The sequence below is a fragment of the Talpa occidentalis genome, unplaced genomic scaffold (assembly GCF_014898055.3).
Source record: "Talpa occidentalis isolate TD23 unplaced genomic scaffold, MPIMG_talOcc4v2.1 talOcc4.12, whole genome shotgun sequence".
In the NCBI taxonomy this organism is placed as follows: Eukaryota; Metazoa; Chordata; class Mammalia; order Eulipotyphla; family Talpidae; genus Talpa; species Talpa occidentalis.
In genome coordinates this window covers 7,902,971-7,918,525 of record NW_023601212.1, presented here as the reverse complement: position 1 = coordinate 7,918,525, position 15,555 = coordinate 7,902,971, and the positions used below count along the sequence as shown (strand labels likewise).

Sequence of the window (15,555 nt, the reverse complement as noted above, 5' to 3'; positions counted from 1 at the left end):
CGCTGGGGTCACTGGCTCACTGTCATCCTCTGCTGGCTGCTCTGGGGGGCTGAGCCTCCCGCTCAGCCTCTCCCACCTGCCTCCGCGAGTGAATGAATGAATGAATGAATGAATGAACGGTATAAAACGGGTGAGTAGACTCCTCGGAGACCCCGGCAAGGAGTGAACACGGGTCAGGAGGCAGCCCTGTCATTGTGACGCTGACGGTGGACTGTCCCGCAGCAGGGGACAAGAAACATGAGTGCCCCCCTCTCCTGCCTGCACCCCCCTCTGCCATCCTCTGGAGTAGCTCTTCCTGGTGACGGCTAAGGTTGGTGGCGTGCCTGAGACACACAGGCCCCTGCGCCGCTGGAGCTAGAACTGTAGGGAGGTTAGAGCCCCTGGAACTAGAACTGTAGGGGGGTTATGCGCCCCTGGAGCTAGAACTGCAGGGGGGTTAGCATCCCTGGAGCTAGAACTGCAGGGGGGTTATGCGCCCCTGGAGCTAGAACTGCAGGGGGGTTAGCATCCCTGGAGCTAGAACTGCAGGGGGGTTAGCATCCCTGGAGCTAGAACTGCAGGGGGGTTAGCATCCCTGGAGCTAGAACTGTAGGGGGGTTAGCATCCCTGGAGCTAGAACTGTAGGGGGGTTAGCGTCCCTGGAGCTAGAACTGTAGGGGGGTTAGCGCCCCTGGAGCTAGAACTGCAGGGGGGTTAGCATCCCTGGAGCTAGAACTGTAGGGGGGTTAGCATCCCTGGAGCTAGAACTGCAGGGGGGTTAGCGTCCCTGGAGCTAGAACTGTAGGGGGGTTAGCGCCCCTGGAGCTAGAACTGTAGGGGGGTTAGCGTCCCTGGAGCTAGAACTGTAGGGGGGTTAGCGCCCCTGGAGCTAGCACTGCAGGGCTGGTGTGCAGATCGGCTTGTTTACAAATTACACTGGGAGGCACCTCCTCCACCCCGCTCAGCACAAGGTCCCCTACTCCAGGGTCTGTGGCCCCTGCCCCGGCACTGCTGACCTCGGCAGGGACATCTCTGTGGAGGCCATCCTGGGCACTGAGGAGTGTGGCGCAGCGTCCCTGGCCCCACCCACTTGATTCCAGGAGCACCCCCAGTTGTGACAACACAGATGTCCTGGGAGTCACCCTGTGTTCCCCGGGGGCAGGATCACCCCGCTGCGCGCTGTTGCACTCCTCTGGGGCACGCTGCACTGTGTCTGGGTTTCCGGCACCGGTTCTGTAAGTGGGTATGCGTGTCCCCTCCAGCCCTGTGCACCCTCAGCGGCCGCCTTCCTGGGTTCTGTTTGCACTGGCAGGTCTCCGCCCTTTCTACCAGCACGCCTGGGGGTGAACCGGATCTGGGAACCAGCCCCCTGCTGGCCACCAGGGCAGTCCGCTGCTTTTGCCCTTACAAGCCCTGCTGCCCTGGACTGCCCCGAGCACGCAGCGTGCCGTGAGAGTGGGTGTGTGCCGCGGACGTGGTCAGGAGCTTCAGCAGCCTGCTGGGGCGTCATCGGGGCTCAGGAGCAGGGGCCTGGTCTCCCAGGGAACAGGAGCTGCTTGGTGGGAAGGAGGGCAGACAGGGAGGGGTGCCCTAGTGGCTATGCGTGTGCTCATGCCCACGCGGGAGGCGAGGGCTCCCCACTGGTGCTGTGGCAGGAACAAGCAAGGGCTGTCAGCTGCTCACTTAGGAGCATTTCCTAGAACAGCCTGTCCTGGATGGAAATAGCCCGGAGTGGACTCCCCCACCCCCATCTCACAGGCCCTTCTAGAGCGTCCAGAGACAGGGAGGGAGCGGGAGCCTGGCCTGGGCACTGCACAAAGGATAAACCTTGGTGCCCTTGGGCAGGCTCTGAGACCCCCGCCCAGGTGAAACCCAGGTGGCACATCTCAGTCTGCCCAGGTCACCCTCACAACTGCCCAAGAGGCCACAGGCGCCACCTGCTTGTGCAATGTGGAGACTGAGGCCTGATGGGGGAGTCACTTGACAAGGTCACAGAGCCACAAAGTTCAAGGCCCAACCTATGTCCCCACGCTGCACTCCACCACCTCCTCCTGCCCGGAGTTCAAAGAGAGGTGGGAGAGGGAAGCACTCGGGCAAGAGGAGAAAGGTGGGGTTGCCTACTTCACCCCATGCACTACCCGCCATGTGGGGGGCCCGGCCTGTGGGAAGGTCACAGAAGCAGAGGAGCACTGTGGCCTAAGGAGAGGTGCCTTCCCTGGCCCGCCTGGGTGGGTAGTCAGGGAAGGCCTTGCGAGGGGCAGGAGGAAAAGGGGCACTTCTGGCCAGGGCTGGGGCAGCCAGCAGCCGGAGGCTGGCACCTGGGGCGGGGGAGCTGCCTTCTGTGGGGCTGGGATGCCCCAGGGAGGGTGGCTGATGGGGGCTGGGTTCAGGCAGCACTCCCTGCCCTGGCGGTGGCCACTGCGGAGGAAGGGGGCGGGCGCTCTAATCAGCTTAACACCCTTAATGAACAGCTAATTGGGGGCTGTCTAGACAGGAAGCTGGAGGAAGCAAGGAGAAGGAAAGGAAGGAGAAGGGCGAGGAAGACCGGGAGGAGGCAGAAGGGGGAGGCGGGGGTGGGGGGGTGGGGGGGTGAGGGGGGCAGGAATGGGTAGCTGGGGGGGCCTCTGGAAGCTGGTCCCTGGGTTCTCCGCCCCTGTGTGACCACTTGCTAGTGCTCTGGAGTAAGCGACGTTGCTTCTCTGGACCTCATGGATCCCCTCTTTGCCCCCTGCAAGATGAGGCTGCCAGTCCCTAGGGTCAGCATTATCTGGACTGGAAGAACTGGAAAGGGGGTACTGGTGGCAGGGGCTCCCCATTGCTGGGGCATGCTGAGCCCAGATCAGCCCTCACTTTGTTACTGGGGAGCCTCTGCCTGTGCCAGCGTTATCTGCAGTGTGAGTCTGCTTTCCAGGCACAGCAGGGAGCGTCCAGGACATCCGTAGCTGTTACACTGGGGGTGCTCCTGGCATCAAGGGGGTGGGGCCAGGGATGCTGCTCAACACATCCCCACAGTGCTCAGGATGGCATCCCTCCTTGCCCTCCCAGACAGGGACTCGGGCTGATGTCGGCCGTGGCAAGAGGAGAAATTGTGGCATATGCCTTTGCTGGTTATGCCCTTCCATCAAATTCCCTGTACCCAAATCCCCCCGGGAAGCCTTCTTCTCATGTCCTCCCCTTCCCTACTGCTCCTTAGCTGTGAATTAATAATAACCCTAGTTTTTATGACCAACTGCATACTTTGGGTTAAATCTTGGGCTAAGGGCATAAAATTCTATTTACCCCTGCTAATCTCTTCCTAGGAGGCAGGCGGTGCCACTGGTAACCTAATCCTCTAGGAGAGAAACTAAAAGCCCAGAGAGGGTAAGTGATCTGTTTAGGGTCATACAGCCAAAAAGGGGACAATAAACCAGTTAATATAAGACCCCAAAGTCCTCACTGCTCTGCCATCCGGACTCCCCTCCTGTAGGAAGCCCTCACTGTTCTCACCAGGATGCACTTGCGCCTGGTGGAGGGAGTTTGCCATTACTGGAGGTAACCAAGTGGCAGCTGAAGGGGGACACACCCGGGAACCCCCATCTATTCTGTGGTCCCCCATTGCACAGCAGAAGCTGACACGGGTTCCTCCCTGTCCTCCCCCATCACGGCCACTCGCTCTCAGGCAGGAGGGCTGGAGCCCCCTGCGCCTCCGATGTTTCCATTCTTCTGAAATTTTCTTTTTCTTTTTTGAACTTTCTAAAGTGAAGCCAGCAGGTCCTAAAGGGTTTTTTATTTCCACTCGTTTTCTTGTCCTAACCAATAGACTTAAAGCTGTAATTTTTCCATTCAGGGCTGCTGTGGCTACACCATGGAGGCTCTTTCAGCACTTTATATGCGGACAGCCTCTTCAATCACAGAGGTACAGAGAAGTGCTTCTGAGATCTCCAGCAGTTAATGACAGGGTAGAAGCTAACTGTCTCCCCTTGTTCTCTAGCAACAACTTCATTTCGAGTTGTGCACATAACTGCATCCCTTGTGCCAGAGTATGCTCACATGACTAACACCTGATATGAGACGCTGGAAAATGCAGTCTTATTTTTGGGCAATTAAATGCCCATCTCAAAATGCCCATCTGCTTATCTCTATAAGTAGAAAAGGTAGGTAGGGCAACTTCTGAGAATGAGTCTTGAAAGGAGAGCGTATGCTTAGATTTGATCCTTATTTCCAGCTGGCTGGAAAGTAGACATGATGGCTGGAGCTCCAGCAGTTATCTTGGAGCTTGAGGTGGGAATGAAAACCACAATTAGTGGGGCATAAGGCAGGAGCCTAAATCCTTCACATCACACTTGCCAAGGGCTAAATATGGCTGGACATTTACTTGCAAGGGAAATGCTTTTGGGTAGTTTGTCTCACAATTAAACTGAAGCTTATTGGATAAAGGGTTTTTAAGGAGACAAACTTGATAGATGGGGGAAACCACAGATATACAACCATAGAGACACATGGATCCATAAATCAGAGCTTAGTAAATGGAGAGACAGGTTCTCCCAGTATTAGGTACCTGCTTTGGGAGACCACACTGTGGAAAAGGGAGGACTCTTAGGATCTCAAATGTCACAACCAGATGCCTTAGACACTGATTCAAAGAGAAGAGAATGTTGTGAGAATATTGTGCATGTTGTTCCATAGCTCTGAAGGAAGAATTATTGTTCTCATCATTCCCACTTTGGAAAGGAGGTAACTGAGAAGCAGAGCAGTTAAGTCACTCGCCCAAGTTACAGTCAGTGTCAGAGCTGGGGTTTTAACTCAGGTCTCTCTTATGCCTGAACCTGCCCTCTTATTTATTTATTTATTTATTTATTTATTTATTTATTTATTTATTTATACAAGCATGGGGTACAGTCAGAAGCGCGGGAGGATGAGAGAATTCACCAGAGCCAGAGCGGGGAGCAGAGCAGGCAGAAGGACCGAAGCACACTGCTGAGGGGAGCAGCGGGTGGCAGGAGAGGTCTGCGCACCATGTGGGACCCTCCTCCAGTGGCCGGGGAGCAGCCGGGGATCGAACCGGCGCCGCAGAGGTCGCGGGCAGCCTCACAACCCAGCGCTCAACCGCTGCGCCATCCGGGAGGCCCTGCCCTCTTAATTTTAATGTGATACTGCTTTTCAAGGATTCTGTAGGTATTATACTTTGTAAGGATCTTTATAAGAACGATTTTTATAACAAAGTGGACCCTAAGGAGCTAGATAGGAAGGGAGAAGAAAACAAGTCCTAAGGGTTGAGGGCTTATGTGCCAGGCCTGTTTTAGGGACATCACTTAATCCCCACAACAATTCTATAAGGCTACCCCATGGGGTGAACCCTTCAGAAGGGCTGGACAGAGAGATGATTTTAAAATCTGTGGGCACAGACCTCACTGAGTATCCGAGGAATGCCAGGGCGCTCCCCCAGTGTAGCCTACAGTCCACTTTGCACACCACTTCCTGAGTATCACAGATGCCAACCCACTAGAGGGCTGAACTTAAGGTGAAAGGGACTCTAGATGAGAACTGTGGTGGCCATGAGGACCCCAAAGAAGAAAAATCTTAGGACAAAGCCCTTGAGGAGATGGTAGTAAACAAAGAACTTGGAGGAGCTGGTGTTTAATAGACAAAAGACCCTATGGAGCTGCTGACCCTACAGAATAGGAACCCCATGAGAAAGACACTGACCAGAACCCTACAAGGATGGAAGAGGAAAAGAACACAATCTCCCTGGGAAAGGATGCTATGAGAAAAGAGCAATCACAGAGAGGAAGGGCCTCGCTGGTGGCGCAAGGGGTTAAGCACCGCACTATGAAGCTATCCTCAGCCACTGCAGCACGAGTTCGATCCCCGGCAGGGAGAAACCACATGGCGTGGCAGACCTCTCCTGTTACACCTGCTGCTCCCCTCAGCAGTGTACGACAGTCAATCTGCCTGTTCTGTTCCCCACTCTGTCTCTGGTGAATCCTTCCCACCCCCCCGCGCCCGCATCTCTGGCCTGTACCCTAGCTCTTGTATGCATAAATAAATCTTAAAAAAAAAAAAAAGGAAAAAAATTTCCAAGGAAGACCCCAGTAAGAAGTTTGCCTCATGGTCTATGGCAAACCAGGAAGAAGTACCCCCTCGATCAGTGCTGCTACTGAACCGATTCTGTAGATCTGGGACCCAAGGAACAAGGCTCTTAACCAGCAAAGGGTGGTTGCACAAGATGACTCTCTGCCCTCTCCAGCCTGAGCAGAACCAAAACGCTCTGGGGATAGAAATCAGACTTCCCCAGCCCGCGAGACTACAGTTCCCAGGAGGCCCCGCGGCTCAGGCCACTTCCCCGGCGCCCACGCAGTGCCTGCCGGGACACGTAGTCCCGGCCGCGATGACCCCGACCGGAAGACCGGCTGCGCCCCCGCCGACAGCCCCACCTCCTTCCATGTCCTCCGTCCAGTTGCGGCTGCTACTCGTGGGAGAGCTGGGCGAAGTGTAGTAATCGCCACCGGGGCTTGTGTCCACGTCTTCCTCCATCGAGCCCGATTTGTGCCGCTTGCTCCTACCGTGAGGTAAAGAGTAAGCAGGCCGGTTACCACGGAAACGGGGCGGGCGGGCTGGGCTGACTTCCGGCCTCGGGGGCGGGGCGAGGGAGGGCGCGGCCGCGAGGCCTCGCGGGAGCCGCGACGCCCCGTCAGCGTCCGGGTCAGCCGGCCCGTGGCTCGGACGGGACTCCTGGGGTGCGGGGCCGGAGGCACTCGGCCTAGGTCCCACAGCAAGCCAGGGTGGAGGCTGAAGCCTCAAAGACCTGGTTAATCGTTTGGCCGACTGTACTCCTCTGGTCAGCCCGGAAGGGTCGTGATCCCATTTTACAGATGGGGAGACCGAGGCCAAGCTCAGGGTCACACAGTGTGTCAGCAAGAACCTGAGTCCGCATCCTCGCGGAATCTCAAGGGCTGGAGGCTCTGGAAGCCCAGAATGGGCTCAGGCCTGGGGAAAGAGGCCTTTAGGACTGGGTTTTAGAGCATGGGGATTCGTTGTCTAGGTGGGAGGGAAACAGGCATACCAGGGAGAGGACCGAACAAGCTGGGGTCAGATGGAGTGGATGGGGGTTGTGATCTGCCCAGAGGTGGGGACCCCAGCACGTACCCGCTGGAGGAAGTGCTGGGTAGCGTTCTTCTCATGCCGGTGCTAGCCGGATTCAGGTCGTAGGCCAGGTGCCCTTGCAGCTCCCCCAGGGAGAAGTTGGGTCCTGTTCCAGTCACCACGGGTGCTGCAGACGGTAACATAGAGGAGAGTAAGGGAAGGAGTAAGGTTCGGGGTCACAGTTGGACCTGGATGGGTGGAGAGAGCCTCTGGGGCAGGCAGTCAGAAGGAAAACAACTTCCCAAATTGGTCTGGTTCAATGGATCAGAAGACCAAGGCTGTCAAGAAAGACCAAGGTCACACTGGGAGCCAGAGGCATAACCAGAACTGGAGGCCGAGCTTCCCAGTCCTCCCAGAGGCCAGGCTCTGCTGAAGTGGAAAGGGAGGATGAGTGATGGGCAAGCAAAGTGCCTACAAGTCCCTGGGAGTGTCTAGGAGAGAAGTGTGGGTTCCTAGTAAATCAAGGCAAAGCAGGTAGGAGGGGTAGGGCTCTTGGGGGTCCCCTCCTTGGACAGGGTAGGGGAGGCCTCAGGAAGAAGTGATGGATACTGGAGTGGGAGGTCATCATCCCTGTCCATAGCATTTGGAGTACATTTCCTGGGAGAAGCACGTCTCCTTGAGCTTGAACTCTGGCAAGGGCCAGATACTGCCCTGCCTGGGAACCTGGGACTGGTGGTGGGTTGGCTGGGGAGGATGAAGGGGAGCAGGGTAGAGCTGGGTCCTTCCTTCTCCCTGAGCCCTTACCCCTCCAAGGTCCCAGGGCAGGGTGGGGGCACTTACTCCGCGACACTTGGATTAGCTCGGTGACACTGAACACACCGGAAGTGACGAAGCTCTCCTGGAAGTCGGTGGTGTCTGCAACAGGGAGAGCATGAGGTTCAGGGGGTGGCTGCATAAGCCAACTCTCCTTCCTTGATTACCCCCCTCCCCCATCCCCTGGGACTTCCCAGACTGTGGGGCTGGACACATTTCCTGGGGGACACCCTGTGTACCCCCTGCAGCACTACAGAGAAGGGGGTGGTGAGGCGAAGGTGGCCAGTTAAGCTCCTCCCAGTCGGACCAGGAGTCCCTCCACCCTAACAGCTGGACTGGACATTCTTTTCTGAGACTCCCTTTAATCGTCAGGCTCAGCCACCCCCCACCCCATGGTGGGCACTTTATCCAGTCAGGGCCTTTGCGCACATCCCCAGCTGCATGGGGGCAGCCCTTTATGCTGTGTCAGGCTGTACACACCAGTGGAGGCCGGACCAAGTCTCCCACTCAGTGATCTTGAGTGTCAGGGCTGGGGAAAGAGGCACTTGGGACTGGGTTTTAAAGGACGAGTAGGAGTTTCCCAAGTGGAACTTAAAAATAGGCAAATACAACGTGACCAGCTCATGGTCACACAGCATATCTCAGCAGGAGCTGCTGTCAGCATTCTCGAGGCCGCTCAACAGCTGGAGGGTGTGGGAGCCCAGAGTGCGGTATCCAGGGAGAGGAACGAACCAGCTGGGGTTAAATGGAGATGGGTGTGTCCCCAGAGTGGGGACCACAACATGTACTCCCCGGGAGAAACTTGATGCTTCTAAATCTTCAAAATGGGGACCATATGCCTGGTCATCCAGGTCGTTGTGAGCTATGCGTCAGGCACGTAGCACAGCTGCCTGCTTTCTCTACGTCACTCATTGCCCTGTGCAGTCCTGCAGGTTTTTTCCTCTCTATAGACTAGGGGCTCCATGAGGATGAGGTGTCTGGCCAGTCCCTCCAGTGTCCTCAAAGCCTGGCAAAAAGCAGGGGCTCAGGACCATGGGGCGGGGTGGAGGGGCCATAGGCAGCAGTTAAAATTCCTGCAGTGTCCGCAGAAACACTCCTGAACCCTCTCCAGGCTGGGGTGGTTTGGATTCACTTCATGAATTTGGAAACTGAGGTTGGCTCCAAGAGAGCCTTAGATAACTTGGGGCAGGCCAAACCCGGAACCCCTGTGCGTCAGATCATTTTATTCAACAAGCATTTACTGGGCCTCTCCAGTGTCTGATGCCCAGCCAGGTGCTTGGGGACACGGGAGATGAAGACAGATTTCGGAAGTGGCTGCTCCCTGGGCCTCACAGTCACGTGTGGTTAAGGATGCCACATGAGCTCAGTATGTCAAGGAGCACGTGCCCAGATGTTCACACGGCGTGATTATGTAGCCTATGCTGGAGACACCCGAGACGTCCGTCAGTGGACACGTATAGAAACACACGTGCCCACCACACTAGAATATTATTCAGCCGTGAAAAGGAGGGAAGCTCTGATATGGGTTTCAAGGTCCAGGTGGGTGGGCCTTGGACACAAGATGCTTGGGGAGAGAAGCCAGAAACACGAAGCCACACAGAGCGAGTCCTGGTGTGAAATGTCCAGGACAGGCCCAGCCACGGAGTGGGTTTGTGGTGCCAGGGCCTGGGGGAGGGGGAGGAGGCAAACTGCTGGTGGGGACGGTTTCTTTCTCTTCCTTTCAAACCCCTGCCTTTTCTTTGCCTCCAGCGTTGCCCTTCCTCCCTGCTCGCCTCGCTCCCTCCCTCTCTCCCTTCAACATTCCCCCTTGTTTTCACTCTTGCACTTTCACGTATGCATGTTACTGTATTATAATAATACACCCAAGCTGTCCTTGGAAAGTCTGCCTCTGCCAAAAAAGTGTGAATTTCTCGAAATCAGGGATTCTGTATTCTCGGTGCCTGATGTCTCGACAGGCGCATAATACAGCTCAGACAGTGAAGTGTCGCTCCAGGCTGTTCCCATGTCTGCTCCTCTCTCCTTTCTCTTTCCCCCACCACCATCCCGCGTGCCCCCTTGTCCCCCCCACCCCAACCTTGACCTCAGGGATATTTACTGATGTCCACTGGTTTTTGAAAGTGTTTGGGGTTATGGAATTGCCCACTCCGTCAATGTCCAGTGTTTGTTTTTACCATTCTGACAGACCTGGCTGCACATAATTCTCTCACATTCCCTCCCTGAAAATCCTTGCATTTCCTCCTTCCTTATAGCTGCACACAGCAGGGAGCCTGTGGGGGTTGTGCTGACGGTTCCACATCCTGCGGACAGATGCCCCGGAGTGGGGTTGCTGGGTTGTACATTTCCCTTTTTATTTTTTTAAAGGGATATTCAGATTTCCTTAGTGGTTGCACCAATTCCCGTGGCCATCAGCTCTGTAATGGGGCTCCTTTTTCTGCGCGTCCCCTCCAGCACTTGTTATTGGGGGTCTTTTTATGATGTGCTCTTCTCAGTGAAAGGTCCATGCAGGAGGCCTGAATGCAGGAGCCAACCAGGAAGCCCACCTGGGGGGCAGGAATGCGGATACCTGCCTGAGGACTCAGACAATGAGCCTCCCCCTAAGCGCGCGGGTGAGGACCCACAGTCAGGCACCCCGTTTTGTATCGGGGTTGCTCTACAACACCCCCTCCCCCTAGGAGTCTCATCTCAGACAAAGAACCTCTACCTGCCCTACAAACTTTTCCCGCCCTTCGAGCCCAACTACCCACCTGACCTCTCCTCGCCCTATAAAACCCTGCTTCCCCCTAACAACATGCGCGGCTTCACTGACCCCCGTCTTGGTCTGTGAGGTCCGCCCGGGGCGCAATAAACTTTCCCTCCCTTTGAGAACTGTAGCCTGGCTCTCCTTGTCTTTACCGCGCCGAACCTTTCATCTTGGTGCCGCAAACCCGGGAAGGCCGTGTCCCCTGGCGCCGGGGCCGCCTTCTCGTCCCTGGGACCTCTCCTCTCCATTGCAGACGCCTCACACCCACCACCGGCCTTAATCCTTGGGGTAAGTCACTGCCTGACCCTCCTTCCTGGGAGGCCCTCGCCTCTGGCTATTCGGCTCCTCTCCTGACTCCCGTACGGTACCGTGGTTGGCTGTTCCGTAAACCGTGGGCCCACGTCAGCCAACTCCCGTACACCTAGACCCTGGATCTGGGGACGCCCTTCCAGACTAGGTGCCCGAATCCTAGGCGCAACCGAGCGGTGGAGACGTCCCCCTCGCTTGTCTGCCTCCGTTCTGAAGGCCAGGACCGAATCGGGGGACGCCGCGATTCGGGGCCTGCGCCCCCGACGGCCAGTTCAGGTTCGTGGGACGCTGCGTCCTGACTCTGCCCCCGTAAGTTGGGAAAGGAGCCGACTTAGTCATGGGGTCCGCAAATTCCAAGCCGAGCCCGGCCACTCCACTGGGATGCCTTCTCTCAAACCTCAGTCCGTTGGGACTTAGGCCGGATATACGCCCTAAGCGTCTGGTCTTTCACTGCAACACTGCATGGCCTCAGTATCAATTGGACAATGGTTCCCATTGGCCCGAGCATGGCACTTTTGACTTCTTGGTCCTTACAGACCTAAACAATTCTGTCACCGCAGTGGAACATGGTCAGAGATCCTTAGGGCCAGGCTGTCTTTCTCTTGCGCTCCGCCCTTTCCCTCCCTCCTGAAAACCTGCCGTACTTTCTAAGTCCCTCTCTCTCTTTGCCCTCTGCAGACCCCTCTTCTGCATTCTCTAATCCTCTAAATTCTCAGTCTTCACCTCCTCCAGCTCCCCAATCCAGCCCCTCCCCCCCTTTCTTTTCACCTCCCAGCTGCCACACCCTCTCCCTGCTAATCCTCTTCTCCCTCCCCGCAGGTAAGTGGGTGGGACTGAAGGAGGAGTTAGAATCCATGTTCCTTTCTCTGTCTGATCTCTCCCAACTTGAAAAGCGTCTTGGCTCTTTCACAAACTATCCCACTACCTACACCTAAATTTCATGATCTTACCCAAGCCTATGACCATACATGTAATTACATGTTATCTTCTCTTCCACCCTGACCTCTGACCTGTCCCCTAGCTGGTCTCCAACCGGCAGCGCCTAAACCTATAAACATTCATAAGCTCAAAAACATTACCTAGTCTTCCTCAAAAAACCCTCCTGACTTCCAAAGGCTGAAAATGGTCCTCAAACCCCTATCCGGGACCTGCTGAACATGGCCTTTACAGTATTTAACAACCAGGAGGAATGGGACAGGGCAGAGAGGGAACTCCGCAGTTGCCAGAAGGCTGAGCTTCAAGCTCAGGCCCCAGTAGCTGCCTTGAGACCACCAGGCCCTGCTCCTCCAACGACCGCAGCGCCTGCTGCCCAACAGAGGACGACAATGGGCCCCATGGGCCCCAAGCAACCGACCGCCGCCGAAGCCTGCTTCAAATGTGGCCAAGAACACTGGTCCAGACAATGCCCCAACCCCGCCCTCCGCCAGGACCGTGCCTCATCTGCAACGTCCAGGGTCACTGGAAAAGTGACTGTCCCTCCACACCTGGCTGTGGTGGGCCAGTCCTTCCAGTCCCTGCAACTCTTGCCACCGGCGGTCTTGGGTTCGGCGGCTGAGGACTGAAGAGGCCCGGACTCATCAACTCCGATAACCTTCGAGGAGCCCAGGGTAACGGTCAAGGTAGCAGGTAAGTCCATCTCCTTTCTGGCTGACACGGGGTCTACCTTCTCTGTCCTCCCCTCCTAATCCAGTCAAGTTTATCCTTCTCAGGCCTCGGTTACGGGAGTTGACGGCCTTCCTTCTCAGCCCAGGACCACTGGTCCCCTCTTTCCTAGTCATGCCTCCTTGCCCCACACCACTCCTGGGTCACGATCTTCTGACCAAACTCAGGGCTACTCTCTCATGGTTCCAACACCCTAGCGCTGCTCTCATCCTCCCACGACTCCAAACATCTCCTAATCCTTCTCAGGACTTCCCGCTGTCTCCTTCCACTGTCAACCCCCTGTTCTGGAATATCTCTATCCTGATTGTTGCCACCCATCGTACCCCAGTCCTCATTCGCCTTAAGGATCCCTCTTCTTTTCCCTCTCTCTCCCAGTTTCCAATCTCCCTCACTCACCGTCTGGGTCTCAAACCCATCAGCCAACAACTCCTGGGAAAGGGACTCCTTACTCCTATCCACTCGCCCTGTAATACTCCCATTCTCCCTGGAAAAAAGCCTGATGGTTCTTATCCCCTAGTTCAAAACCTTTGCCTCATTAATGAAGTGGTGGTGCCTGTCCATCCTGTAGTGCCAAACCCCTACACCCTTCTGTCTTATATACCATCTTCTACCCCACACTTCTCTGACCTCAAAAATGCCTTTTTTACCATCCCTCTGGATCCTCAATGTTACTTACTATTCGCTTTTACTTGGGAAAATCCGAACACACACCTCCCAGCAACTGGCCTGGACAGTCCTGCCTTAGGGTTCCTGGGACAGCCCTCATGTGCTTGGTCAGGCATGAGCTAGTGATCTCTCGTCATGTCATACTCCACCCCGCACTCTCCTCCACTGTGTTGCTGACTCCTCTGCCGTCCTGCTCTGCCACAATCTCAGCAACACACTGCACAACTCCTCAGCTTCCTGTGATCCAAAGAATACTGTCTCCCCATCCAAAGCTCAACTTTCAGTTCCCATAGTCGTCTATCTGGGTCTTCGACTAACTCCTTCCTCCAAACAGCTGACAGTGGACCACAAACAGGCCATCCGGGACCTTCCCTCCTCTGAATTGACAAAACAAATCCTTTCTTTCCTAGGTTTGGTTGGATTCTTCTGACACTGTATCCCTAATTTTGCTTCCTTAGCCAAGCCACTGTATGATACAGCAAAAGCCTCCCTGAAGGACCTCTCCAATCCCCTGGAGAGTCCGCAGGGTCACACATACCCTTCTGAAGACACCTGTCCTTACCCTTCCTGATCCAGAAAAGCCTTTGCTCCTGTTCACAGCCGAACGTCGGGGTATGGCGGCAGGTGTCCTTTCCCAGCCTCTGAGCCCAGCTCTGCGTCCTGTCGCTTATCTCTCCAAGCAGATGGATTCCACTGTCAGGGGCTGGCAACCCTGCCCTAGAGCCCTGGCAGTGGCAGCCCAACTCACCCGAAAATCCCTCAAACTTACTCCGGAAAGACCCACCCAAGTACATTCCTCGCACTGCCTTCAGGCCCTCCTGTCTCCCCGCTCGCTCTCCACTCTCACTCCTTCCCATTTACAGGATTTCCATGTGCTCTTCATTGAAAATCCCCTGGTGAGTCTCACTCAGTCTAATTCTCTTAACCCAGCCACTCTCCTGCCTGTCTCTGGCCACCTTCTGCCATTCATTCATGTCCTAAAATCCTGGAAGAAATGCAAACCTCCAAACTGATTCTCCTTTGTCAGATGCCTCCTGTGTTTGTAGACTGGCAGCTCTTGAAAAGGTGCGCGAGGTCAGCGGAGGGCTGCCTAGGCCACTGTTACCATTGATCAGGTAATCGACACAAAAAAAAAAAAACTGCCCGGAAGAACCACCTTCCAAAAGACAAAACTCATAGCACTTAACCAGGGACCTTACCCTCAGCAAACATAAGAAAGTCAACATCCATATAAATTCAAAATATGCCTGCCTTTTTGCTCACAGTCATGCTGCGATTTGGCAGGAAAGGGGATTCCTTTCCACCAAGGGGTCCCCCATCATGAATGCTAACTTATCCTTAAGCTTTTAATAGCCTTGCAGCTTCCAACTGAAGTCGCCATGATCCACTGAAAGGACACCAACTGACAATTCTTACCACAGGGAATAACAAGGCGGATGCAAGGGTTTTCGCTCTCACAACTGACTCTGCTGCAGACCCTTCCCCTATTCTCTATCAGTCCCCTCCATCACTCCGACTTAGGAGCCTAATGAGCGCCAATTCCTGAGTCTTCTCTTCTTCCACCCCTCCTTGAGTGCAAAAGTCTGACAAATATGTTCCTGTCGTCAAACCTATGCTTGCATGTCACCTCAAAGGGGAGTTCGCCTACCCTCTTTTGCAGCTCACCAACTGCGTGGACACCTACCGGGACAGGATTGACCTCTCCCTACTCAGCCAACTGCTTCAGGAACACACAGACCGGTACTTACCCAGTCCTGCCTCGGATCTCGACCCCCTCAACCAACCTTCCCTACCACTACATCCAGGAGACCAAGTCCTGCTCAAATCGCTTCAGCCAAAGCCACTGCAGCCTCGGTGGACCGGCCCACGCACGGTTATTCTCACCATGCCTACAGCGGTAACACTTCTGGGACACCCCTCCTGGCACCATCTATCACGGGTCAAACGTGCCCCTGAAGACAAACAGTATGTATGTTATAACCTGGGTCCTACTAGGATGTGCATTTCTTGTCAAAATCTCCCCTAGCTCAGTGTCCTGGGTATGGAAATTCAAAGTTAGGGAGACCTTTGTCTCAGGATCCACTGAGACCACCCACTAGGTGGGTACTGCGGAGTGCCCACAGGCCAGATGCACAGCACCCATCACTCTCACCCTCTCTTTCATCGATTACTAACCCTATAAACACCTTGTTTTGTTTCTTTACCATCAAACCTTAGATCACTACAAAAATACCTATAGAGAATATGGGGGGTGCCCTTACCAGTCATGCACAGTGCACCTTCCAGACAAAGGCCAAATGTTCTCTCTGGTCCGTCATAATACG

At 55.2% G+C, this 15,555-nt stretch overlaps 1 protein-coding gene across 4 annotated transcripts in view; it reads right to left on the bottom strand.

Moving 5' to 3' along the window:
• NFIC (nuclear factor I C) overlaps nucleotides 1-15,555 on the bottom strand; it is a 73,050-nt gene that overhangs the window by 11,524 nt on the left and 45,971 nt on the right. For all 4 annotated transcript variants that reach the window (XM_037505043.1, XM_037505045.2, XM_037505044.2 and 1 more), the window contains exons 4-6: nucleotides 7,882-7,956; nucleotides 7,105-7,228; nucleotides 6,393-6,517 (exon numbers count right to left, since the gene is read on the bottom strand). In XM_037505043.1, the coding sequence (XP_037360940.1) occupies nucleotides 6,393-6,517; nucleotides 7,105-7,228; nucleotides 7,882-7,956 (324 nt within the window). The remainder of the gene's footprint in view (nucleotides 1-6,392; nucleotides 6,518-7,104; nucleotides 7,229-7,881; nucleotides 7,957-15,555) is intronic.